Source organism: Setaria italica, chromosome III (assembly GCF_000263155.2).
Source record: "Setaria italica strain Yugu1 chromosome III, Setaria_italica_v2.0, whole genome shotgun sequence".
Lineage (NCBI taxonomy): Eukaryota > Viridiplantae > Streptophyta > Magnoliopsida > Poales > Poaceae > Setaria > Setaria italica.
This window is the reverse complement of record NC_028452.1, coordinates 1,941,364-1,968,958: the sequence shown is the minus strand read 5'-3', so window position 1 is coordinate 1,968,958 and position 27,595 is coordinate 1,941,364. Positions and strand designations below refer to the sequence as shown.

Sequence of the window (27,595 nt, the reverse complement as noted above, 5' to 3'; positions counted from 1 at the left end):
ACATTTCGAAAAATGGACCCTGAGCTTAACGCCAGCATTGGTGGCGCCAAGCATACACGTCTCGGCGCCAGAGCTGTTGGCGCCTAGATCCTTGCGCACGTGATGACCTGGATGCTGACATGGCGGCGAGGCTTGGCGCCACCCAGCCTGACGCCAAGTTTTAAACATCCACACCCGCCTTCTTCCTGCCCGAGCCTCCCTCCTCTTATTTCTCCTCCCTCTCGGTTTTTCTACCTCCCCATTTCGCCATACATCACAAATCGGCCTATGGGACCTTGGAAACTTTGATTTGCTCCGTGGATCTTCAAGAGCAAGGTATCCTCGCTCCTTCATAATTTTTTTTCACATCAATTCGGTATATAATAGTTGAATTTTTTACTTAGGGTTTCATGCAACCGTAGGATGTCAAGGCATGGAAAAGCTAGGAAACCAAGGTAACCTTAGCAACTCACGTTGTTATGTTATAGGTTCATTGTTGTGGATCGAATTAGAAACACTAGGTGTAGGTTTAATGTTAATTGCTTTTGGTTCTTACAACGAAAATAACTAAATTGTAGTCATGGTCGGATGACCAGAAATGCCTTCGACCCATTGCCTCTGCCTAGTGGTGTTCCAGTGCCCATGTGCTTTTGCGACGATCCTTGCAAGGTAGCCAAATTCGATGCAGAAGACACGTATAAGCAGAGGTATTGGATGTGTTCCAATTTTGCGTTTGAGCCTACACTTCGTCAGCGGCGCATTAACAAGATGGTGAGAAATTGATGTTGTCTAATAATTAATTTGTGTCGTATGATATATTCCATGTTTTTTTATTTTGTAATAACTGCATTTGTTGCAGACCCCTCCACCGCTCTGTGATTTTGAGCAGTGGATCGATACTGAGATCAAGCTTGAAGACAAGGAGGAGATTCAGGAAATGTTGCGTTGGGAGGCAGAGAAGAAGGAGACAATGGAGAAGAGACGGAGAGAGGAGGCTGCAGAAAAGGAGCACAAGGAAGAGAAGGAAAGGAGGCATGTAGCTACGAACAGGGAGGAGAGGGATAAGAAGCTTGAGCGTGCACGCTGAGCGAAAGCAGCGATTGAGGAAAATCCCGATGCCCTGAGGAAGGAAAAGTGACCTCGTTGCACACAGTAGTCTCCATTACTGTTGGACTTTTCATTGTGTTGTCATGTAGTGCATTTTAAGTATGGTCGATGACAAAAAGAAGTACCGACTAGAGGGGCGTTGTAGGACCGGACCCTTTGGCCCAAGAGGACTATCCGAATAAAACACATGCGGACCGTATGCCTTTTAGACGGCCCGAAAACATGTTTCTGTCTACGATTAGATGACCGTCCGCCGCATAGGGTCAGACAGTCCGCCGCATAGGGCCGGACCATCTGCCATCTAGGGCCGGACCGTCTGCCTTTGAGAAATAATTTCTCGGGCTGAGAACATGTTTCTGTCTAGGTTTAGGTGACCTAGGTTTAGGGTGACCGTCCACGACCTTGGGCCGGACGTCCGCTCCAAGCAGACTGTCTGCCAGAAACACCGGCGGACCATCCACCTTTGAGATATAATTTCTCGATCCAAGAACATGTTTCTGTCTAGGTTTAGGTGACCGTCCGCGACCTTGGGCCGGACCATCCACCTTTAAGATATAATTTCTCGGCCCGAGAACATGTTTCTGTCTATGTTTAGATGACCATCCGCCACCTAGGGCTGGACCGTCCGCCCTTGTACAGGTAGACCTCTCTTAGAACAACTTTTTCTTGTAATTTCTTTCACTTTCTCAAACTAAGTTAATAAGTAGAGAAGAACTCCCTCATGCATATGTTAATATATTTTGGTTCCATTAATTTCACATATGCATGGATATAGAGATTTTGGCAAAAACTACCCTACAAAATTGAAACCGAGGCTAGAATAGAGAATATAATTGAATTCCATGAAAAAGTTAGCCTCACATTACCACAAACATTAGAACAAGAAACAAAATAAGAAATAAAACGCATAAACAAATTTCAACACGAATTACACTTAAGTTTTAGTGCGAAGCGAATTATTACAAACCAAAGTCCATGCAAATATAAATGCAAATATCCATTACATGAGCTTCCTCTTCAACACATCCACCACTCCAAGTCTCCAAACCTTCTCCCCCTTTGCGATCAAGTATGAAAAGAGGCTAGTCATCCTATGGCGCCGATGGAGGAGGATAATAAGGTTGATGAGGATAGAACTTAGGGGGAGGTGCCGGAGCTGGAAATATGTTGTAGAAATGATCACTGAAACTCGAGAAGTTGGATGACAAAGTATTGAAGTCATTCTCAAGTTTTTACTGCCGCTCCTCAACCTGCTGACGCTGCTCAGTTATGTCTAAGTCACTGAATCTAGCATCCAAGGCCTCAATATCACTGTGTAGACCCTCCTCAACGTGCTGCAGCCTAGTCATGATGGGCGTATATATAGTAGAGTGGATATGGTGCCCAAAAGCCACAAAACGGTTATCAATCTACTGATGCACGTTCTGCTGCATATTCTGAAAGTTTGTCACCATTTGCTGCCCAAATGCCTCAAGGTGTGAATTGAGCCCCTGCTGCATATGTTGGAAGTTTTCATTCATGTTCTGCTGCATGGTGGTGAAGTAAGGGTCAAAATAACCATCTGGAGGTACCCACTATAACCGCATAGGGGGAGGAGGAGGAGGCATAGCCTGAGCATCATCACCCTGAGGTGGAGCCTCTCCCATGTATCCCATGTCTCCCTCATCTTGAACGCCTCCCACATCCGGGAAAGGAGTCAAATCCCTTTCAAGAAAAACTTTATCATTCTTATAAGACTTGAAGGGAGTGTGAACCACCTCACAAGGACCTCGGAACCTAGTTTTTTCTTTGATAAGTGCCATGATATATGGAGCAAAGTATACATTTATCTCAAGGTTGACCTTTTTGTCACCAATTTGATCTATGATCAACCTAACCACATCAAACTTCTGACCATCCATCACATGGCGAACAAAGTTCCTTTGGTAGCCCACAAAACCATCTTTATATCCACTCTTAGGCAGTATTGTTACTCTAGCAATCTTATTAATGACAGCTCGATGATGCCTAAGACCATTGATCTTGCCATACATTCTAGAGATACCCATCCTAGCCAGCTCATAATACTAAGTAATGGCATCAAGCTCTAGTGGATTCTCATCAACCATATTAAAGCTTTGATCATCAGTGAGGAAATCATAATTTAATTGATTGACAGCAGCAAACTCATCAAATGTGGCCTCATTGACAACAGCAAACTCAGCAAATGTGACCTCATATTTCCTTTTACCCGTCATCCACTCCAATTTATCTTCCTCAAAATTAATCTCTATTGTAGCATGGAATTGACGAATGATGGTGTCATTCAAATCACATCTATGCTCAAGAAATGCCCTTAAGCCAATAGCTTCAAATTTACCAACTACTTCAGTCATCACGGGTTGCTGAGCCATATAACGGAAATCATGGGTAGTGGCGGGCGAGTCGGCACGGGGAGGACCGCCGAGCAGGCGGGCAGCCGCGGGGACGAGCGGTGGGAGGGCGGAGAGGAGTGGCGGGCCAGCGGGAAAATGTGCAATGCAAAACAGAGAAAGAAAACCTCCCGTGGCTTTGTAACCTAGCTTGGTGCCAGGCTGGGTGGCGCCAAGCCTCGCCATGTCAGCATCCAGGTCATCACCTGCGCAAGGATCTAGGCGCCAACAGCTTTGGCATTGAGGTGTGTATGCTTAGCGCCACTAATGCTGGTGCCAAGCTCAGGATCCATTTTCTGAAATGTTTCCTCCAGGAGCGTATTTGTAAGAATCATTTAAAAAAAGGGCTAAAAAAAAAGTTGGCTCGAATGATCAGTCAGTATCTCAGTGACATGTGGGCCAGAAGCGTGCCAAAGCCGGTGGCCTGAATACAAAGCGTAAACTAGAAAAGAGTTTCAAATCGATCTTAGAAAATGAATTGAAAATTTGTTCTAGTTTTTAACTTGTGGAGTAAAACTTCGCTGTATGGCAGCATGTTTCTCCACGAGATCCATAAACTATAGAAATATAAATAATTATATGTATCCTCGATCTTGTTAAATTATGCCGCGTGGTTCCAAAGAGATTCGGCTTCAAGCTATCACCATGGCTGTTAACTAGCATCACCAGCACTATGTACAGCCTTGTTTGGTAGAGTTCTGACTCCTGCTAAAATGACTTCGGCTTCGGCTCCTCTGGTAGAGTGACTTCTCTAGAGGAGCTGAAGCAATTTTGGAAAAAAAATATTTGGTAAAATAGCTTCTCAATGGCAATATGGTTAATTTCATGGTCACTAATGCTTGGAGAGGAGGAGAAGCCGATGAAGCCACTTTTTTGGGTTCTCCTCTTTAGCGTAAGCCGTTTTGTGGCCTTTTCACGTCCGGGTAATGAGATCAATGGATGCGATGGTGGCAAGAGGAGTACGGTGTTGACGCGATTGAACTGTTTCAAACGCGTGATCCAAGTTCATGTTTGGCAAGTTAGCTTCAAGGCAGCAGCGATGCTATGCTCTTGTAGCGTTCCTTACTCGTCGTCGAGTTCTTTGAGCTTCAATTTCTTCTCCGATTATGTTGGCGGTGAGCTCATCTTGCGAGACGTCATCTGGGTGACGTTCATGCCTCAGATTTCTCTCTGGTTGCTCTTCATCCTTGCCTTCTTGTGTAATAATGAGAGCGAAGAGTCCGTCTTCTCCATAGATGGGTGACAGAGGAGTTCCCTCCTAGTACGGGAGAGTATCAAGGTAGGTGATAAGGCGCGAGTCGTCGTTCCTAGCGAGAGACGGTGGCTTCATGTCGGACCAGTAGACGAATCTGTCCTGTGGAGTTGAAATAATCACCAGGCTTTGTTGTGGACCTGATAATGAAGTCTCCTCATCCGGGTCCGAGTAGTATTCAAGGTCCTCGATCAAATCCGTGTTGAATTGTGATCTGGACAGGGTAGCTTGGTAGACAACACCCATGTTTCGAAGTCCAAACGGGAATTGACTTGGGTCGTAATCTGATTTGCATGATGGCTTAAGCATCGGCTCGTGAACACCAGTCCGACTAGTGGGAGAAGTCGAGTTGTACTCGGACTCATCCCCTCAGTCTCTAACTAAGTCATAAATTGAAATTTCGCTGATTTTCTCGACGATATCCTCCAGGACTTGACGCTGGAGGTTGATAGCGTGCTGCTTCTTCCCCGGGATCGGCGCAATGTGGCGGTGAAAGTTTCCAGTACCGTCTACGACGCAAACCCAGAAGCTAAAGACGAACGTCGCGCCTGCTTCGAACGCGACGATTGGCTTGATGATGACTTGGGCCATCGAGTTCGCTAGTGGATTCTCAGCAAGATCCCCTACCTGGCGTGCCAGCTGTCGTTGTTTAGACCCTGCAACCTACCGAGGGGAGTGCCCGAGGTAGTATTTTATGCGTGGGGCTCGCTGAGATCAGGAACTCGAAGGTGAACTTGAACACACAATTTAGACAGGTTCGGACCGCTAGATTGTGTAATACTCTACGTCCTGTATGTTGGTTGGATTGACTTGTTTTTGAGGGGTTCCTGCCTCACCTTATATTACCGGGGCAGGGTTACATGTTGGTTGCTTACAAGATACTAGTCGGATTCAACTAGTGAATCCTACTCTAATTGCTACGAGTAGTTTCCTAATCCTCGACTAGTTCCTGTCCTCCACGTAGACCACGCCGTCCTGCACCGTAGCCTCCATGTCTGACACGTCTCGATGTCCAGCCCTATATCTAGAACTGTTCAAACCCTCTGGTAGGCCAATAGATGTATGTACGACATTGCCCCTTTGGTAGGCTTCACTAAAAGTCGGTGGAGAAACTCTTTGAGAAGCCTTACCAAAGGGGGCCATAGTATGTACTTCATGTATATGGGTCTACTTAATTCCAGTTGTTAGCCCATTAAGTTTCTTTTACGTGTTTTTAGGCACCGTCTTATCTGGGAAACTCAGTACAATAGAGTTAATAACTATTCATCACCATGTTTGTTTTCTCTGGTTGATTGTAAATAGCACTTCCTCCGTTTCAAATTATAAATTATTTTAATTTTTCTAGATACATAGTTTTTACTGTGCATCTAGTTATAGAGTATAAAGTTAAAATGATCTATAATTTAAGATGGATGGAGCATCCTATAAACTGCTACGATCTGCAAGACGAGGGGAAGCATGTTGTTAGTTTGTAGGTATGTTGATACTATTTATTACCTATTTGTTTTTAGCTTGCATAACGTAACAATCTGCAAATTAGCTAAAACGAACTGGTGTAAAGCACGGCTCTGGTAAGTTTGAGTTTAACCAAACTTTCAAAAAAAATTGTTTAGTTATGAGTTAGTTTACCCAGTTTCCTATTTTGCTTTTCTTTTTCACCTTTTATGCGTTTCCTTGATAGCTCTGCGTGCTCCAGCGACCAGCGGTGACCGTCTGACTGAGCCACCGCGTCGTACTCGTACATCATGCGTGATCCACACAGCTGTGGTCCGTGGGAGATATTAGGTAATCTTCATTCCAAAGCTCCTAAAAAAAGCTATTTAAATTCGTGATCCATTATCGTGCAATGGACCAAACGAAACAAGGTCTGTTTCATGCTGCTTTCTTTTCGAGTGCTCGCCACTTTCGTGCTGATGATTGTTGTACGGGCCACTTCCATGTTGTTCGCAAATGACGTGAGGATTAGCTGGGTTGTGAAAGAAAAGACCTGGGCCTTCGTTTATTTGGATATCTGAACGCCACGGCCCGCTGATGCCCGCTGTTCTAGTCAATCTGAGGGCCCCGCGGAACCGAATTTCCTCTTATCGAGAAGAATAGCGTGCGAATAATGCGTGAAGCATGCCGCCAAGTGATGGGTCATATTCCACCTTATCGACTCGCTGAGTTTCTAGCTAGACCTTTGCCAACAAAAAAAAATGGTGATCAACCAAGATAAAAGACAAGTAACGCACCAAAGAATATGTAATTTTTTCTTTAGAGTTTGCAAGGCTAACCTAAATTATCGCTCTGTTCTACTTAGCATACAACAACACTCTGATCGATGAGTAAATATGCGAGTGATCTATGAGTAAATATGCGATTTTACGATGGGATGAAGCATTTACTATCTGCGTCTTGTTGTAAAAAAAGTTATTAGCATTCAACTACTTTTGCAAAAATATTGATGATGCCCTATTCTATAAATAGGGTTCTTGAAGAAAATACGGTGATGCATGTTGAGTTTTCTCTCTCCGTCTCTTTTTCTCCTCTCTCTTACACCCTCTCAATTTCAATGGGTTTGGCGAGCTTTGTGTGGGGCACCACCTCATTTCACATAAACCTGACTTGCATTTATATACCACTAATTTGCCTTCAATTTCTTGTGACCTTCATAATTTTAAAGTTGCACGGCACATATGGTTTACGCTGGATACATTCACCGAAACTTTCCATCCAACCGTCCAGGTTCAGAGAACCGGCCCACATAAACCCCCACCCGGCACAGCAGATTCCCACCGCGCCCCGCTCTCCCAGTCTCCCGGTCGGCCCCCTCCCTCCCTTGTCCACTCCTCTCCTCCGCATCTCTCGGCCGGCGCCCGCGGCGTCGCCCCAATCGCCGCGCCTCAGGAATGGCCGCGGAGGCGGAGCAGGGCTTCCGCCCGCTCGCCGAGGCGTCCCTGGTCGCCTACATCAAGGCCACGCCCGCGCTCGCCTCCCGCCTCGGCGGCGGCGGCAGTCTCGACTCTGTCGAGATCAAGGAGGTCGGCGATGGCAACCTCAACTTCGTCTACATCGTCAAGTCCAGCTCCGGCACCATCGTCATCAAGCAGGTCCGTCCGACCCCCTCACCTCAGCTCACCGTCGTCCACCCACCGCTCGTCCTAATTTAATCCTCACCTCACCTGACGGGGCGAAATGGGACGCGCAGGCGCTTCCGTACGTGCGCTGCGTCGGGGACTCGTGGCCGATGACGCGGGAGCGCGCCTACTTCGAGGCCTCCACGCTACGGGAGCACGGCCGCCTGTGCCCGGAGCACACCCCCGAGGTCTACCACTTCGACCGTGCCATGTCGCTCATGGGGATGCGCTACATCGAGCCACCGCACATCATCCTCCGCAAGGGCCTCATCGCCGGCGTCGAGTACCCGCTGCTCGCCGACCACATGTCCAATTATATGGCCAAGACGCTCTTCTTCACGTCCCTCCTCTATAACAACACGACGGATCATAAGAAAGGAGGTGAGCTGCTTCATTGGCTCATTGCTTGCGAGTTGACTTAATTCCCAATTGGAACGTGGTCATGCCTGTAAAGGGGAGATGTGTACTCCATTAACTTGATGGCATTTGAAATGGGATGTGCTGTGATTGCAGTTGCTCAGTACTGTGCGAATGTGGAGATGTGTAGGCTCACAGAGCAAGTTGTGTTCTCAGACCCATACCGGGTCTCCAAATTTAATCGGTGGACCTCACCGTATCTTGACAAAGATGCCGAAGCAGTCCGAGAGGATGATGAGCTGAAGTTGGAAGTAGCTGAATTGAAATCAATGTAATTGCCTCACTGCATAGAAATTATTGCCACCTATGGTTTGTTTCTTTACATGGGAATGCGACTTATTTGATTTGCAACTGCAGGTTTATCGAGAGAGCTCAGGCTCTGATTCATGGAGATCTCCACACTGGTTCTATCATGGTGACCCCCGATTCAACTCAAGTCATTGATCCAGAGTTTGGATTCTATGGACCAATGGGTTTCGACATTGGAGCCTTCCTAGGAAACCTGATTTTGGCATACTATGCACAGAACGGACATGCTGATCAAGCAAATGATCGTAAAGTATGTATGAATCTGTTTGCTTGTTCTTTACTCCTTTTTGTGCCCTTTATATCTCCAATAGCAGTATCAGTACGTGATCTACTCATACCACTTAACTCCAATAGTAGTATGCCTATTGGTGGCTTTTCTAGCTCCCAGATTCTCCATTTTTCTTCTTATGGTTTCTTGGTGTCAAATGTAGTTGGTTTGCTTTGTGTGGTTTAGCTTGTTTCCAAACTGCTTAAGGTAATGGCAGCCACGTCTTTGGGTCTACTTTTTTCTGATGGATCTGGAATATGGCGCTGATGTCTTTTATGAGAAATGATAATTTATCTGATATCTGGGGGGTAATCAAGTTGTCATGTTTAGCATAAAGAGGAGAGTGCTTGGCAGACAAAAGTTTACCATCCCAAAATATGCCTTGCATCGGATAACTTTAATACTTGATGGCATCTTCAGTTGTAGTATTACTTAAAGGCAGTGCCAGAATTGTCAGTTTATTATAGAACACGATGCATGTTCAACATGCTGTGTTCAGAACCTATTTTCGTGATGTTCCAGGCATGAACCAAGTGTTGTCTATTTTTTATAGGCTTACAAGAAATGGATCTTGAAGACAATTGAAGAGTCATGGAATTTGTTCCAGAATAAGTTTGTTGGACTATGGAATGAACACAAAGAAGGAAATGGGGAGGCTTACCTGCCCGACATATACAACAACTCAAACCTGCTGAGCCTTGCTCAGAAGAAGTACATGACAAACTTATTTCATGATAGCCTTGGGTTTGGTTCAGCCAAAATGATCAGGTAACTACAGAGTAAATTTCTCAATAATGTTTTACTTAAAAGAGAAGACTTCTAAATAAATTAACTCTCTCTTAGTCTCTTATTTATTTGTGGACTGCTATGAGATTATAATAACTCTTTTTTGACTGAAATTAGAAAGAAACATACTCAGGCCAAACTGTAAAAAGGTTGTGGATTTCAGTTTTGATGTAGCATCTATTATTTTGCAACTGTGCATCATAAAATAAAGTTTTTGAGGCAGCTTTGATGAAATCAACTGAGAAGTAAAAAATGGTTATGTTTCAAGCAGTTTAGGCAAAAGAAATATATAGAATTTACAAAATATTTGCTTGTTCCTTTTCAACTGAAAATGGCTTCACAAAAGAACCTAAGTGGCATTTAACATCAGTTCCAAACATCATGCGTATAATTTCTCTTTAGCATTCCTGCTTGACATTGTTTCCTAAACTTTGTTATTTCGTATGTAGGAGAATAGTCGGTATCGCTCATGTTGAGGATCTTGAGTCAATTAAGGATGCCAGCAAGAGAGCAGAGTGTGAGCGTGCTGCCCTCAATTGTGCGAAGACGATCCTGAAGGGAAGACGCCAATTCGAGACCATCGAGCAAGTCATTGAGCATATTCAATCGTTTGATCGGAACTGAGAGGACAGCAATCTATTATGCACACCTGAGTATTGATGACTTGTTTGTTCTGAAGAACTGGTTGTTTGTGCTTTCAGTGTTGGGGTTATGATGAAATTTTTCTATTTCTGGTCCCCCTTTTAGTTTGAACTGTACACTATTCGAGCTATTCCATCATAGCCAGGAGCTGAATAATGAAATGTACGAGATTTCTCCAAGTTTATCTCCTTACATATAGACGTGTGTATAACCAATAATTTTTACTTGATGGTTTTTTGGCAAGTACTCCATTGTTATTTTCTTCCTAATAACTGTGTCTGAATCTTGATTAGTGGCGCCCATTGGGTTTCAACTTTAGCCTATCCCAACTTGCTTGGAACCGAAATGATTCATTGTTGTTGTTGTTGTACTGCCTTGTTATTTCTTCATAATCTAGATCTTGGTAAATAATATCTGTTGATGTTCATGTGGTCTATGGAGGATGCATCTGGTTTCTGTTCAGAAATTCAGGTCTGAAAGGTCTATGCATCCAACAGTGTTGATGCTGTCTTTTTTAGACTGGGATACCAGGATTAGTGTTGCTGTTTTTTTTTTCCAGTTAGAACCCATGTATGCTCATTGTTTCTGAACTCTGCATTCAGCTATTCAAGGTGAATGCAATGATGTCACATCCCAGTTCTAGCGGTCAAAGTCAACTTATTGTGGTTAGTCAACACGCGCCATGGAAATTCAGCAGAACATGGCTATCGAATATCAATGGAGATCAGACGATGATGTTGTTACAGAGCCTTACGCCTTACGGGGAGGACGAGAAGACGGGCGCCATCTCCACCTCTCGGCGTCGTCATCGTCTCCCAAGTCCCAATTCAGATGGAGGACCGCATGCCCGCCGCCGGGACCGGGACCGGGAGGGCGCGGCGCTGCGGCTTCGTGGTGTGGCTGCACGGCCTGGGCGACTGCGGCCGCGCCAACGAGTTCATCGCCGACCACTTCTCCGCCGCCGCCTTCAGCGACACCCGCTGGGCCTTCCCCACCGCGCCCACCGCCCCCGTCACATGCAACCGTAGGTGCTATCACAACTCCGGCGACTCCATCGACTCGCGCTGCAGCTTGCTCGTCGCTGCTGATCGCGATTCCTTGTGTTGACTGTGAATCGCAGGTGGCGCGCTCATGACTTCGTGGTTCGACATCCACGACGCGCCGCCCATCACTTCGGCAAGACAAATCTGTTCTTCGTGCCACATTCTTTCCTGCATTTGCATTCCTGATTATCCTCCTCGTGGCCATATGGATTATACAAAAATCGATTGCAGAAATCCGTCAGGAATGAGGAGGATGTGCTGCGAGCTGTTCAGATTGTGCACACTATGATCGACAGGGAAATAGCTGCTGGAACAAACCCGGAAGACGTATTCGTTTTTGGGCTTAGCCAAGGAGGTAGAAGTACAACCCGTCCTTGCCTTGCCTATATTTTGTTCCTTCCAGATTTTCCTATGATTGAAGTAGACCGTGCACATACTATGACTGAACAAACTACACATGCCTTCAGGTGCCTTGAGCATAGCAAGCGTGCTGCTGTACCCCAAAACTCTTGGTGGTTGCGCAGTCTTCAGTGGCTTCCTCCCCTTCAACTCTACTTCTTTCGCGGCCAGAGTAACAGAGGAAGCAAAGAAGGTAGTACTGAACTTCTACCTCTGTGCGATCACTGCAGGGAATATGCTCCTCAGTCCTCCCTGCTGATATCTGTTTCTTGCTCATCGATGAACTTGCCTCGCATTGTGATCTTCGTAATCTACAGAGCGGCAACGCTTAGTCATCTTATCGACGTTGTCGGACAGACGAATAGCTCCTGCTGCATTTGCCAAATTGTAATTCAGTCAGACATCAATGTTGTCTCCTGCAGACGCCCGTCCTATGGATCCATGGCGGAGCTGACTCGCTGATCCCGATCCAGGAAGGGCGAGACGGGGTGAAGTTCCTGCGAGGGCTCGGCATGACCTGCGAATTCAAGGTACGAGATGTGGCCAAACCCTGAAATTGGCAGCGTTTGAGCTCCTACAAAGCTGCGTCTTTTGATCTTGTCGCGAACATAGGCGTACGACAGGCTTGGCCACAGGCTGGCGCCGTACGAGATGGAGTACTGCGAGCGATGGGCGTCAGAGAACATTCAGAACGAACACAGAGAAGACCTGAAGCTGGAGAACGGTGGCCTTCAGGGGAGCAAGTTCTGCGGAGTCTTCAGCTGCTTCTCCAAATAGATAGCTGCTGTTTCAATTGCATCAAGTGATGTTGTAATTGACGCTAGTGCTGCATCATGTCTCTGCGAATCTTAGGGTGTGTTTGGTACCGGGGACGGGACGGGACGGGGCGGGACGGTCCCAAATTTGATAGTGTTTGGTTCGGAGTCACGAGGGACGGGACGGTCCACAAATGGGAATATGCTCCCAAGATGCGGGATGACCCCGTCCGGCCAAAACGAGCGGACAGAGTCATCCCACTTCGGGCGCCGTCTGCTCCGTCCTTCTCCGTTCGCAAGACTGGCGCGGGGCTGCTTCGTCTCCGGCAGGACGGGGTCCTCCAGTGGCGCGGCCGGTGCCCAGGGTCGGCGGCCGGCAGGGACCTCCGACGGCGTGGCCTGGGACGAGCGGCCGCCGGAGCAAGCGGGTCCAGCCGGCGGGGCGAGCACCCCGGCGCCGCGGCCGGTGCCCACGGCCAGCAGGCCCCTCCGGCGGCGCATCCTGGGGCGAGCGGGTACCTCCGGCGGCGCGGCCTGGGGCGAGCGGGGGCGGCGCGGTTGGGACCTCCGGCGGGGGCGAGCGGGGGCGGCGCGGCCGGGGCGACAGGGACCTCCGGCGGGGGCGAGCGGGGGCGGCGCGGAGCTCCGGCGGGCGAGCAGGGGCCGTGCAGCCTGGGCCTTCGGGAGCTCTAGCGGGTTGGAGAAGATAAGGATGAGGAGAAAAAAAAAAGAAAAGAAGATGACATGTGGGCCCATATATGACATGTGGGTCCCACTAAACACATGTAGCTAACGGTGTTACCCGAGCCATCCGTCCCTCGTTTTCAATCCATCGTACCAAACAAAAAACTGGGATGAATTCATCCCTCTCAACCAAACATAAGACGGGATGATCCCATCCCAAAAAATAGGAACGGCACCGTCCCATCCCTTCTTGTCTCCAAACCAAACGCACCCTTATTTTCTCCGCCCCCTTTTGAGCTGGATTGTTTGAGATCGAATTCTCCGTCGCTTTCTTGCGCACGAAGAATCGAATTGAGATTTCTGCGAGGACTCTGCATGAGCTCATGCTCTGCTCTCAGCACGGAGAGCCAGGCACCAGTTCAGTTCAGTACTTCAGTTCAGTTGAGCCATCACCATCATCACGGGCGGCACTTCCCACGCCACGCGGGGCCATCTGACGATGCCGTGATACGCTGACGATTTCATCTGATCCCACCTCACCCACCCGCCCCATTTCACTATTATTTGGAGGCTTTAACATTTTAAATTGGAGGTTCCTTTTGAAGTTCATAGATGGAGCCACCTAGATCCTAGGTAGACATTCTAGAAAAAGAGAAAAATTCTAGAAATTCTCACAAAAAAGCAAAATATCATCTCACCATCAATCGGTAGACTCAAATCATCATAGCCATTGGATCTATTATAATTTTAAAAAATTACTCACCTATGCCATTATGAAAATAGCCTAAAGTAACCCCTAAATCTATATCTAAATTACTCACATCTGCCATTATATAAAATAAACTAAAGTAATCTCCTAATATTTATCAAAATTACCCACTTCCTCCTAAATTTGCAACTAAATTGCCCACCACTAATGCTTAAAAAATAACTTAAAATAACCCTTTAAATTTGTATCTATATTATCAACATATGCTATCATTAAAAATAACATGGGGTAACCCTAAAAATGAATCCAAATTACCTTAATTAAAAATGTACACCAAAATATGATTCTAAATCATCTATTTTTTACATTATTGATATATGATATAATAATTAAGGTATATATGCATGGTGTGTGTTATCATTTATAAAGATATAGAGAAAGTGATGAGAATATAGATTTCTATATTAAAATTATAGCTCAAACTTAAGGTCCATTAAACAAATTCAAGCGCATACTTAAGATGCAAAGTCCAAACTTAACGATTATAAATATTGATGGAAATGTTATAGAGTAAGTATTAACTAAAATCTATCACAATCGGATAAAAATATATCTATAAAAATATTGTGTATGAATATTTTTGTAATAATGTGGTCTCATTTTTTCCATTGGAGACTTCGTATTAGTTCTCACAAGACACGCTAGAAAAAAAAGACAAATTCTAAAAATTCTTACAAAAATCAGAAACATCAAATATGAATCCTGTAAACTCTAATAATCATAGTCATTGGTCTATTATATTTTCTAAAAAATTGCCGACAACTATGATTATGAAAATATTCTAAAATAAACCTTAAACCTATATCTAAATTATCGATGAGATGAGAGGAAGTAATGTAATTTTTATGTGAGGAAGTAATGTGATTTCTAAATCATAGTCATTTATATGTGTATGTGAGGAAGTAATGTGATTTTTATACTAAATACGATGTATGGAGGTGCGATACAAAATGAAAAATACTAATTAAAAATTAATTACGACTAGACAGAGATAAGTGCACATTTATACGAGTATTATATTGAAGTATTAAAAAAATAAGAGAGTGGTAGGTAAACAATTTTGATTATTAGCTAGAAGTTTGATTTCTAACTAATTTTTAAATATAATAGTTTTTAAAAATATATATCAGTATATGCGGGAGTACGGGCGAGCCCCGCGGTTGCCTTCCCCGGAAGCCCAACCGAACCGCTGACTGACACCAACTAACTCCTCCGCCTTGCGCGTTCGGATGGCAGCGGCGGCGGCGCCTCCTCCCCCGGCGGGCGGCTTCGTGCTGTTCCTGCACGGCTCCGCCGGGTCGGGCGACGAGAGCCGCGCCCAGGTCGCGCCCTACTTCGCCGCGCCGGAGCTCGCCTCCTCCGTCCGACTGTCCTTCCCTACAGCGCCCACGGTCCCCATCGCCTGCTACGGTGAGTTACCTGCCCCGCCCCAGGAACCCCGATGAACCGAACCAATCTGATCATGGCTTCTTAACTTCCTATCGTTTTTGGCGGTCCATCGTCCTCGCTGCGCCGCGTGTTTCTCCATTGATGGATGAAGGATGCAATCTGCTTTGCTGTTTCGCCCTATGGATGCTTTGCAAGGCTCGTAAGTGGAGAAATTACGCGCGCGCTCTTTCTCTAACTCCGTTGCTCAATGTTGATGCTTCTGTAGGTGATACGGTGATCACGGCTTGGTTCGGCATCTCGGAGGTTCCTATAACCGCGGTAATTGACCAATGCTCGTTAACTCTACAAGTATTTATATGTTGTGATTAATTGTACTTTCACTTCAATATATTTGTTGGTTGACTCAATTCACAACAAATATTTGTGGACATTTGAGTGGTGATATCTGCCATGGAGTACACAATTGTGCATGCTTCAGAAATCAAATCAACCATGCTTCACACATTTGGTTCTGCTAGTGCTTAGCTTAAAAGAATAGTGCTAGTGCTATTTGGAGTTTAATTTAAAGAAATATTACAAAGCTCATGTTTAAAGGACATAAAGAGAAGAGTGCAAAGTTATCAATTTGTTGCAAGCTGAAATCACATTCTCATATAAATTCTTATTTTCATATGTAAGTTCTGTAGCAATTTCTCGTGTTGTAAATCACACGTTTCTAAACCCAATTCACATGGCTTCTTGAGAGTTTTCATGACCCTGAATCACTTATGCCGATCAGAGGGGTAACCTGATGCTGCTTGGATATACCGAACAAAGTGGATTTCTGTTACACTCTGTCATTATATAGACTATTTTTTTCGAATACATATTAGATTATGCTTTCAATTAAAAAACAGGCAAAAGAACCACATCTTCAGTCAACATTTATCCAGCTGATTGCTTCCTACTTCTACTACACTATTAACAATGCAGCTTTAATTTTCCATTATTCAACGTTCTGTTGATCTGATTGTTTCTATTACTACTACAAGCACTCCAATTTAGTTAAGGATTTCATACTTCCAATGATTGTTTCAGAAAACTGTTAGAGATGAGAAAGAAGTCCTTAAAGCTGTTGATTATGTGCATGAATTGTTAGACAAAGAAATAGCTTCCGGAACAAGTCCGTCAGACATATTTGTTTGTGGTTTGAGCCAAGGAGGTAAATCGGCGAGCTTAATCTGCATTTACATGTGAGGAGCGAGGTCATAAGATAGTACTAATACAGTTTCTGTTTTCAACTTTGCAGGTGCTCTAGCCATAGCAAGTGTTCTACTCTTCCCAAAAACTCTAGGTGGTTGTGTTGTTTTCAGTGGTTCAGTTCCACTGAGTAAATCATTCGCTGACAAGGTTTCGCCTGAAGCTAGAAAGGTAACGCCAAGCAGCTTTCCTTATGTAATGCGGCACACATTAGAACAACACCTTCTTAATTTAAACAATGAATTCTTAATAATTTGCAGACACCGGTATTATGGTTTCATGGAATGGCTGATGGACTGGTACTATTTGAAGCGGGGCATGCTGGGTGTGCATTTTTGGAAGAGCTTGGCATGACCTGCGAATTCAAGGTAAAGATGGAAGTACATGCAAAGCCCTAGTGTGACTCGTTCTTTTCCAATTTGCTGACTTCAATCATTTCAATCAAAATAATCAGGCTTATCCAACCCTTGGACATTCAATGGTTGATGAAGAGCTCCAGTATTTTCAGCAGTGGATCCTCAGTCGTCTAGGGATCTCTGGAGCAACTGAAACCGCAAGGCCATCATCGTCATCTCAGCACAAGGATCTCCTGTAGCTTGCTGTTGCTTGTGAATGAATAGTTTGTATTAAAATTCATGGCTGCATTTTTAGGCCGCACATCATCTCTAAATTGGAAAAATACTTCACATACAAACGAACAATCCATTTACACGATTCTGTATACCCGGCCCCAAAATGATTGATTTGAGTCGTTTGATCCATAAATATGCTACCAGTTAAGTGATTGAACCACACGATATATCAATAAGGTAATCATCCTTCACAATGCAATTTTTTTATCGGAGTCTAAACAAAAATCCAACCAATCATTCTTCCTTCTAGTACCAGATCCTCTATGCATCATGTAAAGGAGCTCGAGTGATGGGTAGTAGCAGTGCAAGTGCAAAGGATCCGGCGGTAAGAAAGAAGAAACTACTTGGGTCTCCTCAATGCAGATTCGCTAGTTTCTTGGCCCATCGGTATGCGTGAGGACTTGGTTTCCTCTTCAGTAAATGGTTTCTCTCTCTCCATAATAAATCTACTACCACATCAGCAAATTGCTTAGTTGGCATGACAATTAAGAGGGATAGAAACTATCATCAATGTCCCATTGCGACTGCCCTGATAAAGCAGTTGCACAATCAGATTGTGCAGTACTGTTTGTATGGCTACTTGAACAATTTTTATAGGATGCCAAATGAAGGAATTGAATGCCTTGTGAGTTGTATCGTGATCCAATGAAGGTTTACGATAGTAACAGTGGTTGACTTGTAACGTTATTTGTATCTTTGCATTGTGATTCTTTTGGGTTGATGCATCGCAACACTGAGGGGCTGTTTGGATACGAGGTGCTAAACTTTAACAGTGTCACATCGGATGTTCGGATGCTAATTAGGAGGACTAAACATGATCTAATTATAAAACTAATTGCAGAACCTTGTGCTAATTTGTGAGACGAATCTATTAAGCCTAATTAATCCATCATTAGCAAATGGTTACTGTAGCACCACATTGTCAAATCATGGACTAATTAGGCTTAATAGATTCGTCTCGCGAATTATACTCCATCTGTGCAATTAGTTTTGTAATTAGCTTATGTTTAGTACTCCTAATTAGCATCCAAACATCCGATGTGACAGGTGTTAAATTTTAATAGGGTGTTCCCAAACACCCCCTGACGTTCTATCGAAATCACAGTATAGTAGTTTAGTTTGGTACAACCAACTACTACTACCAACATCATCATCCATCGCACAGCCTAACTGACGATCTCAGCGACATTTCGGCCCGGCTCGGCCCACGATCCATGAGTAGCCTGGTCCGCTTCCTCTTCACCCTCGCCGCGGCCATCGCCGCAGCCTCGCTCCTCGTCGCCTCACTCCGCCGCCGCACGCCGCCGCCCGGCCTTCCCGCCCAGCTCGTCCCCTCCTCCCACATGGCGGGGCGCAACCGGAGCTTCGTGCTGTGGCTGCACGGCCTCGGCGACTCTGGCCCGGCCAACGAGCCCATCCGCAACTTCTTCTCCGCCCCGGAGTTCCGCCTCACCAAGTGGTCCTTCCCCTCCGCCCCCCGCTCCCCCGTCTCCTGCAACAGTGAGCTTCCTCCACACCCTCCCGCTTCTTTACCTCCTCTATAACTGCATCAAGTTAGCATCAGCTGATCCCTAGAGCAATTTCCCTCCCTGCAGATGGTTTTGTGATGCCATCGTGGTTCGACATCCACGAGCTGCCCATGAGTGCTGTGAGTTCACTAGCTACCACTTGTAAACATATATCTAAATGTGGCGTTAGATGTTGATCTAGATGAAATCTTGAATGGGTAGGGTTCTCCGCAAGATGAGGCTGGGGTTCTGAAGGCTGTGGAAAATGTGCACGCCATGATAGATAAGGAAGTTGCCGATGGCATCCACCCTGACAACATATTTGTTTGTGGTTTTAGCCAAGGAGGTGAGGACAGATTGATATATTGAATCTGTTGTTTTTCCGGAGAGGGTAAAATGTTGGAGATGTTGCGAACTAAATAGTGAAACGTGGCTCTGCAGGTGCCCTGACATTAGCTAGTGTGTTGCTTTATCCGAAGAAGCTAGGTGGAGGAGCAGTCTTCAGCGGGTGGGTGCCTTTCGGTTCATCAGTCACTGAGAGGATTTCACCTGAAGCAAGGAAGGTAATCAGTATTTTCATCCCTTTGTCCCTTCTATTTAGTTTAGTGCATCATCGCAAGGTGCAAGGAAGCTTAGATATATATAGGTTGGTAAAAATTGCTGAATGAAAAGACTGATGATGTTTGATCTTTGGTACCTTGTCGTTACCCTTTGATTTGAAATAACTGCACTTACTTATGGAGCACTGCTGGAACCTCTACCTGCAATGGTGGGGCCACTCCCAGGAACCATCATTTAATTACGATTCTTTCTAGCAGCTAGTGCCTCTAGTTATAACATTGGTTACTGATCAGTGTTGTTTCATGAGCAATCTAGAGACATATGAATGATGCAAAATTGTAATTTGTTGAACTGAACTACTGAATGTTTCTTGTGTGTCAAAATTAAAAGATCCTGGACTTCAGATGGAATTCACTGTGCCTGAACTTAAAACAATTCTGAGTTGGTACTTGAGATTTAATATTCAGAGTTTTCTCCTAAACACAAAAATATTTCAATATATGGACCAATCTTACATATCAAGTTGCAAGTAGGCTCAAGTTGAGGCAAAGGAATATATGCCCCATCTTAGGACTTTGGAGGTAGGAAGTAGGATAGGGAAAAAAGGGTTTGCTATGGCAAATATAATAGGTTGAACATTGGGAGAGGAGGATTCCTCAGGACATGATCTTATGCTGAAGGTGACAACTTCAGAGGCTTCAGAGGAACTTCTGTCTCATCTGTTAATTTGGGTTCAGAATAGCTAATTAATTGGTCTCTTCACAAATGTGGTTCTGAAGGCATTTATACTTATTTGGTCTTTGCTATCCGTATATAGCTAGCAATCCTTGGTCTTGTACTCTTGTTGACACTGGGCATTATAGTTGTGTATATATTCAGTTGGGGTCTTTCCCTACTGTTCCCCTTAAGAAAGGATCAAACATTGCACAATGGAAATTAGATTACACATCTCGTTTTATATTTCAGCTACTCATGACAATGCTTATTTACACAGTAATGATAGTAACCTAAATCCTTTAAGGATCTCCTCAGCAGTTTTACTCTTGATATGTTTCTTGATAGCAATCATAAACCTGTGAATGATATGTTGTCTTACATCAACTAAAGCATCAAGAAAGGCCAATACCCATTCGGATAATATTAGATAGCATTGACCTTTACATAATGAAAATTCTGAATGAAATCAGGCAGAGTGCAGACACTTGTTTGACTTGCCTAAAAAAAGGATGTCCTTACCTTGCATTCATTCAACATTGAAGAAAGTTAGTGAACTGTTTGCTGCAGGAATATAGGTTTGAAACAAATTTCAAATTCTAATATGTCCGTTAGTTTATTTAACTATTAAACTCAAACCCATTCAACTTTTCAGACCCCGATTCTTTGGTCGCATGGAATTGCTGACAGAACAGTATTGTTTGAAGCTGGTCAAGCTGGTCCACCATTTTTGCAAAAAGCGGGTGTTAGCTGCGAATTCAAGGTAGATTTTTATATGGTCCTTTTTTCTCTCACTTCAATTGGACCTTCAATGTGTGAGCTCTGAATGCTGTTGTCATGTGCATTTTACAGGCATATCCAGATCTTGGCCATTCGCTCTCCAAAGAAGAGCTGCTTTATCTTGAGTCATGGATCAAGAGTCGTCTCTCAGCCTCTCAAGAGAAGGACAATTAACATTTTTTTGTTCGAGTCGCCACCAGTTCCCCATCCCCAGTATAGTGGCTTGGCTGATGCCATCATGTCTAAATTGGATTTGATCTTTCTGACCTCGCCTCATGCAACTTATTACTATGAGATTTCTCATGTATATCTATGTGTCAACGGATAGATGGACTGATGGACCAGTCAGCTACTGCTCCTGGAATTTGTTGCGTTATGCACCTGTTATTAAAATAGTAAACCAAATATTCAGCTACCGGGTCTATTCATACAATCTATCATGAATATTTGGTCCACATCCATACGTTTCCGGTCGATTATCTTTTTTTTTTAGAGAACGCCCCTGATGTCCCTGGCATCGCGCATATAAGGACTGCAGCTCTGGCTTGTTGCATGAACTGATATACTTCATCTCTTGGTTCCAGTTCTGATCATCTGCAGTTTTCTTCTCGCCGCATGGTTGTGCTAGCTCAGTGTCGATGGACCCTGTTCTGATGGTCTAATGGATACATGAATTACTTGATAACCCACATCTAACCAAAATTCTGATTTAAAACGTTTCATACTGCACTGCTATGTGCCTGTCTCTCAGTCAGTCAGCCGCAAGCCCGCAAGGTATTTCACATTCCACAGGTCGGATAAGCCTGAAGCACCTGGTCAACTAAACTGCCTTTAATCTTCATTGGCATGTACCTTTCAAAGATTGAGATGCGAATTGGGACTACCAGTTTTACCGGTCACCACAAAAGTACATGTGACCATTTCCTGATTCTGACCACTGACCATTTCAAGGCGCTGGAACGGTGACTTATGATTGCAAGACACTTGGACTCCTGTGGCTGCTGTGCTGTTGACCTTGATCGAGTTGTCACTAGCAGATTTTCTCAGAGAAAGCGACCACGATGTACCTTCCATCCAGCCTCTCTACGCGTAAGGTCCAGACTGCAATCTCAAAAGCTCAGTGGCATGCAGTGTTTGGGGGCTACCTGACGTGTAGGGTCCACTGAAATTTCCTAGAAGGCTCGGTTTGGAATGCGAAAAGTATATCTTTCTTTCTTTCTTTTCTACCCCTCCTCAAATACCAATGTACAAAATAGCGAGTTATAGTAAGACTTTAACGGTACTATAGCGGTTGATGCTAACTGTCGCTACAACAGTGTTGTACTAGTTAGCGGGCTATAGCGGCGATATAGTGGGCTATAGCGGCTGAGCACAGCTCTACCCTACCTGCTACCGCCGGCCGGACCTCGCCTCGGCAATGCTATTCGACCCGGACCTGCTCGCTGCCTTTCGCCTCGCTGTCGATGCCTACGCGCAGGCCCTTGAGGGGTCCAAGCGCTGCGACGGCGACGACGATCACGAGGACGGCGTGCCGGTCGGTGGCGATGGAGGGGGAGGAGGAGCAGGCGTCGCGGACCTCCTGGAGGCATGGGCGAAGGAGGCGTGGCCGGCAGAGGTGGCGGGCCGGGCGGAGGAGGACGGCGGTGGGAGTGTGGCGGGGAGGAGGGGGGGCAGCGGGACTGACGGAGGTGGCGTGGCCGGCGGAGGGCGGCGGGGGACACATGGTGCGGGAGGGAGAAGAGGGCAGCGGAGGAGAGAGGGGGGCAACCGAGGAAAATGTGGACTGGTGGACCACTTTTAACAGGTTTAGCAAGTTTTAGCACCCCTTGAGTGTGCTAAAGAAAATGAGGGTGCTAAACTTTAGCTAACACCTTTTAGCATCCCACCTTTTAGCACCCCTGTTTGGAAGTCCATGGGCTAAAAGGGTGCTAAAAGTGGGGTGCTAAAGTTTAGCACCCCTCTCCAAACATGATCTAAATTCGATAGCTGTCCACTGCTCACGAGAGGTGACCATATAAACTACTCTTTGTGATGAAAAATCATGTGAAATCGACACTATCCAAGCAGATGAGGTCAATAATGCCGGATTCAAATCCGTTCTGAACGGTGTGCTAGATTTGCAGGGTAGCATATCACCTGTCCCTCGAGATTCAGGTTAGTGGCAGTGCTGACAGCAGCCTGCCGGGCTCACCGGGCGCACGGCCATGGAATGGGGTCCCCCAGAGTTAGGCCACCGGTCTCCACCAGCTTCTCTACGATATCTGGCCGGTGACCCTAGAAAACTGCGGGCTCGGGGGATGCATGCGGCTTTGGGGGCGCCACCGCCAACGCCCGTGGCAGTAGAAAACGCGAGGGCCTCAGCCTTTCGAGGATACCAACGCGAACAAAAGGCAAAGCCCCCGAGCCCCCGAGCCTCGTGCTCGCCGCCGCCCCCACCCGCATCATCACATCGGCCATCGCCCTATCGTCTCATCTGCTTCGCCACGTCCACGGCTTTTGTCCTCTTTCCTTCCTTCCCTTTCTTTTTTTATCGATCTTTACCTCTCGCCGTCAAATTCCGCTGATCGCAGCATGCAAGCGCACGGTTACAAAACAAAGTGCTAGCGGTAGTAGCGTTCGAAGGCCACCCCACTTTTAGCTCTATTTTAGCACTTGTATTGCCAAATAAGGATGCTAAAGGTATGGTGCTAAAGTGTAGCTCCCTCTTTTAGCCCCTCCAAGGGTGCTAAACTGTGCTAAAGAGCTAAAGTGGTCCTCGGTCCAATTTTTTCCCGTGCCCTCCCGCAATCCTCTTCCCCTCCCACCGCGCTCCCTTCTCCTCTGCGCCGCAACTCCATCCCGTAGCCGCTTCCCCGAAACGCCGCCATCCTACGCCGCGCCATCCGGTCCTCTCCTCCGCCGCCGCGTGCGCCATCCTTGCTCCTTTCCCCACGCCAACCCAAATCCAGGGCCTTCTCGCCGCCAGAAGTGCACCGCCACCTCCCCGGAATGCCACCATCCTGCGCCGCACCATCCGATCCTCCCCTCCCGCCACTGCGCACGCCATCCTTGCTCTTCTTCCTACGCCAACCCAGATCCAGGGCCTCCTCGCCGCCAGGAGTGCGCTGCCGTCTCCCCGACCTTCGCGCGGTGCTCATGGACGGCCACGCACGACGACGGCTTGAATGACCTCTTCTTCCAGCCGGATCCGCCTTTCCCCGCTGGCGGCTTCGATTTCTTCTCGCAGGCGGAGTCTTCTCGAGCTCCCTGAGCGGGCATGCAGGCCCTCGACCTCAACTCGCAGGTGGAGGATTTCCCAGACATCAACTCGTACTCGGAGATCCTTCGAGGAGACGGAGTACCCGGAGGCCGCGGCAGTCGAACCCTTGGCTTACGCGTGCCTCGCAATGGAGGACGAGGAGGCGGCATCAGAGGTGGCAGCGGTAGAGGTGGTGGAGGGCGTTCGACGAGATCTTTGTTCGGTGGATCCGTGCCCGAGGGTGGTGCCGGCAGCGGAGGCTGTGGCGTAGGCCGTGGCGGATCCATGGCAAAGGGGGGCTCTGGCGGCGTAGGACGTGCCGGTGGGGGCGGAGGTCGCCGAGGAACGACGAGTGTGGGTGATGTAGAAGGCTTGGGGGAAGAAAATTTCTTCGATCTTGATGAAGGAAACGACGATGAAGCTGTGGAAGTTATTTTCCCCGGCTCTAAGTTATTTTCTTCTTCATGTTTATGCAATGTTGATGTGAAATCTATATGCAATGTGTGGCTGGTTGGAATGTGAAATGTTGTTGCAATGTCTAATGTTTATGCAATGTGAAATGTATGTACCAGTGCTTGCCAATGAGCATCTGTTGCAATTGTGATATAATTGTGTATGACTTGTAATGTACTAGTGGTTGGCAATGTTGATCTGTTGCAATTGTACTATTTCTGCCCTAAAATGGTGGTGGGATCAAAACACAAAGGTAACAAATATTCACTTTATTTGCATCCAGTCAAGTTCTTGCCTTCTTGAATTGTCTAATCTGGACATTCACTTCATTTGCAGGGCAAAACAGGGCAAAACAGAATGTAAGAAACTAAAGTATGGTCCTCCAGAGTACCTTGATCAGCTTGAGGAAATGTTCCATGATGTTGTAGTGGATGGGTCGACCTCATTCATGCCTGGAGCTGAAGAGGAAGAGGAAGAAGGAGCTGAAGATGGAGAGGAAGAAGATGTTGACCAAGATGGGTCTTTTTATGACTTTGATCATAGCCCAATGAGCACTAATAGCAGGAAGAGGTCAAGTAGTACTAGCACCAGGTCCACTGCCACTAGTCCTGGAAAGAAATCCAAAAGCACAATGGTTAAGATGATGAGCACTCTAGTTGCTAAATGGTCTGCCTCTGAAGATGCTACTAATAGTATATTCAAGAATGTGGGGAAGAGTCTTACTAACTCTATCAATGAGAAAAGTCAGAAGCCGAGCAAGATGCAAGAGATGGCACAGTCTGTTAAGAAGTGCCAGCAGCTGGCTTTAGAATGTGGGGCAACTCCTGACACTATTGAGTTCTATGCAGGTAGACACCTCTTTAAAGATCCATATGAGAGGGAATTCTTCTGCAACATACCTACTCCTGAAGGAAGGCTGATTCACTCGAAGAGATATTGCAAGGAGAACAATCTTGTTTAGTTAGGAATTGCCATTGTGGCTGTTTGAACAATTTCTGTTGCTTTATGAACAATTTCGCACATTCGTCCCTTAGAAATGTTATCAAGAGGTCTTTTGGAGCTTTGAAGATGAAGTGGAGGATTTTGTTGGGTATACCGAGTTTTCCAATGCATAAGCAAAGCAAAATAATTGTAGCATGCATGGCAATTGATAATTGCATTCGAGAGAATGGTATTGCCGATAGGGCCTTTGATTTGTTCGATCGTGATAAAAATTATGTTCCAATGGCCGAACCATCAAACTGTCAAGGACATGCGACGAATACCCAAGCATGGAACGAAGACTGTAACATGAATGAATTCTGTGATGACATAGCTAATGGTTGGTACAATAGATCGTAGCTAATGTGTATGGTTGTGTTGTAAGGGCAATGACAATGCAATGTATTTTTTCTGTGATTTCATGACAATGAAAATAAATTTAAATATTTTTGTCCTTCACTATTTGAAAACAGACGGCCAAATGAGAGAAAAAGAGAAACGGTAGAGGGGCAAAGCAGAGCAACAAAGCAGCGCGAGCAGAAAGTTGGCGCCAAAAAGAAGTGCTAGCGGGAGAGGGTAGTGCGCGTGCTAGGGAGGAGGGAAAGAAGGGGCACTGTTATCTTTTATCAACCAAGGTGCTAAAGTTTAGCACTGTATCTAAACACATTTGATTTGAGGGGGTTAAACTTTAGCCTGGGTTAAATTTGAACACATGTTCCCAGGACCTGATCCAACGAGACCTAGACGGCGTATATCATCGGTATGTGCGAAATGCTCTCGTTTTCTAATCCAACAAGACGGAGAATCTTTCTTTCTTTCTCTATGCGAACATGGTCACGGTTTGGAGGAGTGTACGACCATCAGTACCGTGTTCTTGTACAAAAATCAAGTATATGCTGCTCCTCGACTAGGGTTACTATAGTACTGCCAGTACTACACATGTCCTGCCAGTACTGAGAGGGTGACTGCAAGAGTGATTTTTTACTACTAGAAGGAGCAAACCGCCCGATTACCATGTAGTAAGGAGAAGTACCTAGCAAGGCTAGCGTTTGCCTGTCAAAGAGTCAAGATCAGTTCACCGGCCTTTTGCACCGTGTTGTCGCTGTTGCTGCTGACTGGGCATGCATGGCACAGGCAAGGGAAAGCAGGTAGGCAGTGAGCCAGGCCGCCACGCACACGCCACGAACCAAGGCGGGCCCACGCCGCAGCGAGAGCGACTGGTCGCATTTCTCCCCGACTGAACGCACTGCGGCCCTCTGAAATTTATGATGAATCGCTCTCAAAACATCCCCGAAATCGAATGAGGTCAGAGACCAGATCGCAGTAGCGACCGTTTGGGAAAGTTTCTCCAAAACAATTTTACCGGTGAAGCAAAAAATAGTGGATTCACCTAACTTTTAGTTCATTTTAAGCTCGACTTACAAAACAATTTCACGTAATAGTGTCTCGTTTTATGCAAAATAAGTGAAGCCAAAACTAAGATAAATCCTGTTAAAGGAACACCTTAGGGGGTGTTTGGATACCCCGTGCTAAAGTTTAGCACATGTCACATCGGATGTTTGGATGTTAATTAGGAGTATTAAACATAGACTAATTACAAAACTAATTGCACAGATGGAGTCTAATTCGCGAGATTAATCTGTTAAGCGTAATTAGTTCATGATTTGACAATGTAGTGCTACAGTAACCATTTGCTAATGATGGATTAATTAGGCTTAATAGATTCGTCTCGCGAAATAGCATAGGGTTCTGCAATTAGTTTTATAATTAGCTCATGTTTAGTCCTCCTAATTAGCATCCGAACATCCGATGTGACACTGCTAAAGTTTAGCACCTAGTATCTAAACACCCCCTTAAACAAAATACCAAGCTGGAGGAAGCCGCAGCAAGTGAAGGGTTGGCGGCGTGGCACCGATACCCGGGAGCCATTCGCGTCGCACTTTGCCTGCGTCATAAAGCGCCCTGCCGCCGCACCTCATTCTCTCGCTTTCGCATCGCCTGCCGCCAAAAGCCCAAATCGCTCGCTCGTCATCAAGTCCCTTCTTTAATGCCCTTGCAGGTCCTCGCCGTCGTCCTCCTGCCCTGGTGGAGTGGAGCAGCGCGGCAGCAGCCGTAGACCCGTAGTGCACGCAGAGAGCATTGGATGTGCCCATAAATTCTGCA

The 27,595-nt window shown here is 45.9% G+C and overlaps 4 protein-coding genes across 5 annotated transcripts; all 4 read left to right on the top strand.

Moving 5' to 3' along the window:
- The first annotated feature begins 7,513 nt into the window (after positions 1-7,513).
- Positions 7,514-10,536, top strand: LOC101762402 (methylthioribose kinase 1). The gene is made up of 6 exons (XM_004960176.3): positions 7,514-7,838; positions 7,937-8,246; positions 8,379-8,553; positions 8,640-8,841; positions 9,413-9,627; positions 10,095-10,536. Exons 1-6 carry the CDS (start codon positions 7,638-7,640, stop codon positions 10,267-10,269), a joined length of 1,278 nt encoding a protein of 425 aa, XP_004960233.1. The 5' UTR covers positions 7,514-7,637; the 3' UTR covers positions 10,270-10,536.
- A 384-nt stretch (positions 10,537-10,920) lies between these two features.
- On the top strand, positions 10,921-12,575 carry LOC101761986 (probable inactive carboxylesterase Os04g0669700). The gene is made up of 6 exons (XM_004960175.3): positions 10,921-11,311; positions 11,408-11,463; positions 11,562-11,685; positions 11,798-11,922; positions 12,152-12,259; positions 12,342-12,575. The coding sequence occupies exons 1-6, from the start codon at positions 11,119-11,121 to the stop codon at positions 12,504-12,506; spliced, it is 771 nt and encodes a 256-aa protein (XP_004960232.1). The 5' UTR covers positions 10,921-11,118; the 3' UTR covers positions 12,507-12,575.
- Positions 12,576-15,097: 2,522 nt separating this feature from the next.
- On the top strand, positions 15,098-17,330 carry LOC101761318 (probable carboxylesterase Os04g0669600). 2 transcript variants are annotated; one of them, XM_022824875.1, is made up of 7 exons: positions 15,098-15,347; positions 15,478-15,525; positions 15,592-15,644; positions 16,404-16,527; positions 16,615-16,736; positions 16,826-16,933; positions 17,020-17,330. In XM_022824875.1, exons 1-7 carry the CDS (start codon positions 15,167-15,169, stop codon positions 17,158-17,160), a joined length of 777 nt encoding a protein of 258 aa, XP_022680610.1. In that variant the 5' UTR covers positions 15,098-15,166; the 3' UTR covers positions 17,161-17,330. The 2 variants fall into 2 exon arrangements, with proteins under 2 accessions (XP_022680610.1, XP_022680611.1); XM_022824876.1 differs by lacking the exon at positions 15,478-15,525.
- Positions 17,331-18,371: 1,041 nt separating this feature from the next.
- LOC101760913 (probable carboxylesterase Os04g0669500) lies at positions 18,372-21,206 on the top strand. Its single transcript, XM_004960172.3, has 6 exons — positions 18,372-18,697; positions 18,793-18,845; positions 18,928-19,051; positions 19,147-19,268; positions 20,636-20,743; positions 20,833-21,206. The coding sequence occupies exons 1-6, from the start codon at positions 18,412-18,414 to the stop codon at positions 20,932-20,934; spliced, it is 795 nt and encodes a 264-aa protein (XP_004960229.1). The 5' UTR covers positions 18,372-18,411; the 3' UTR covers positions 20,935-21,206.
- Positions 21,207-27,595: the final 6,389 nt, after the last annotated feature.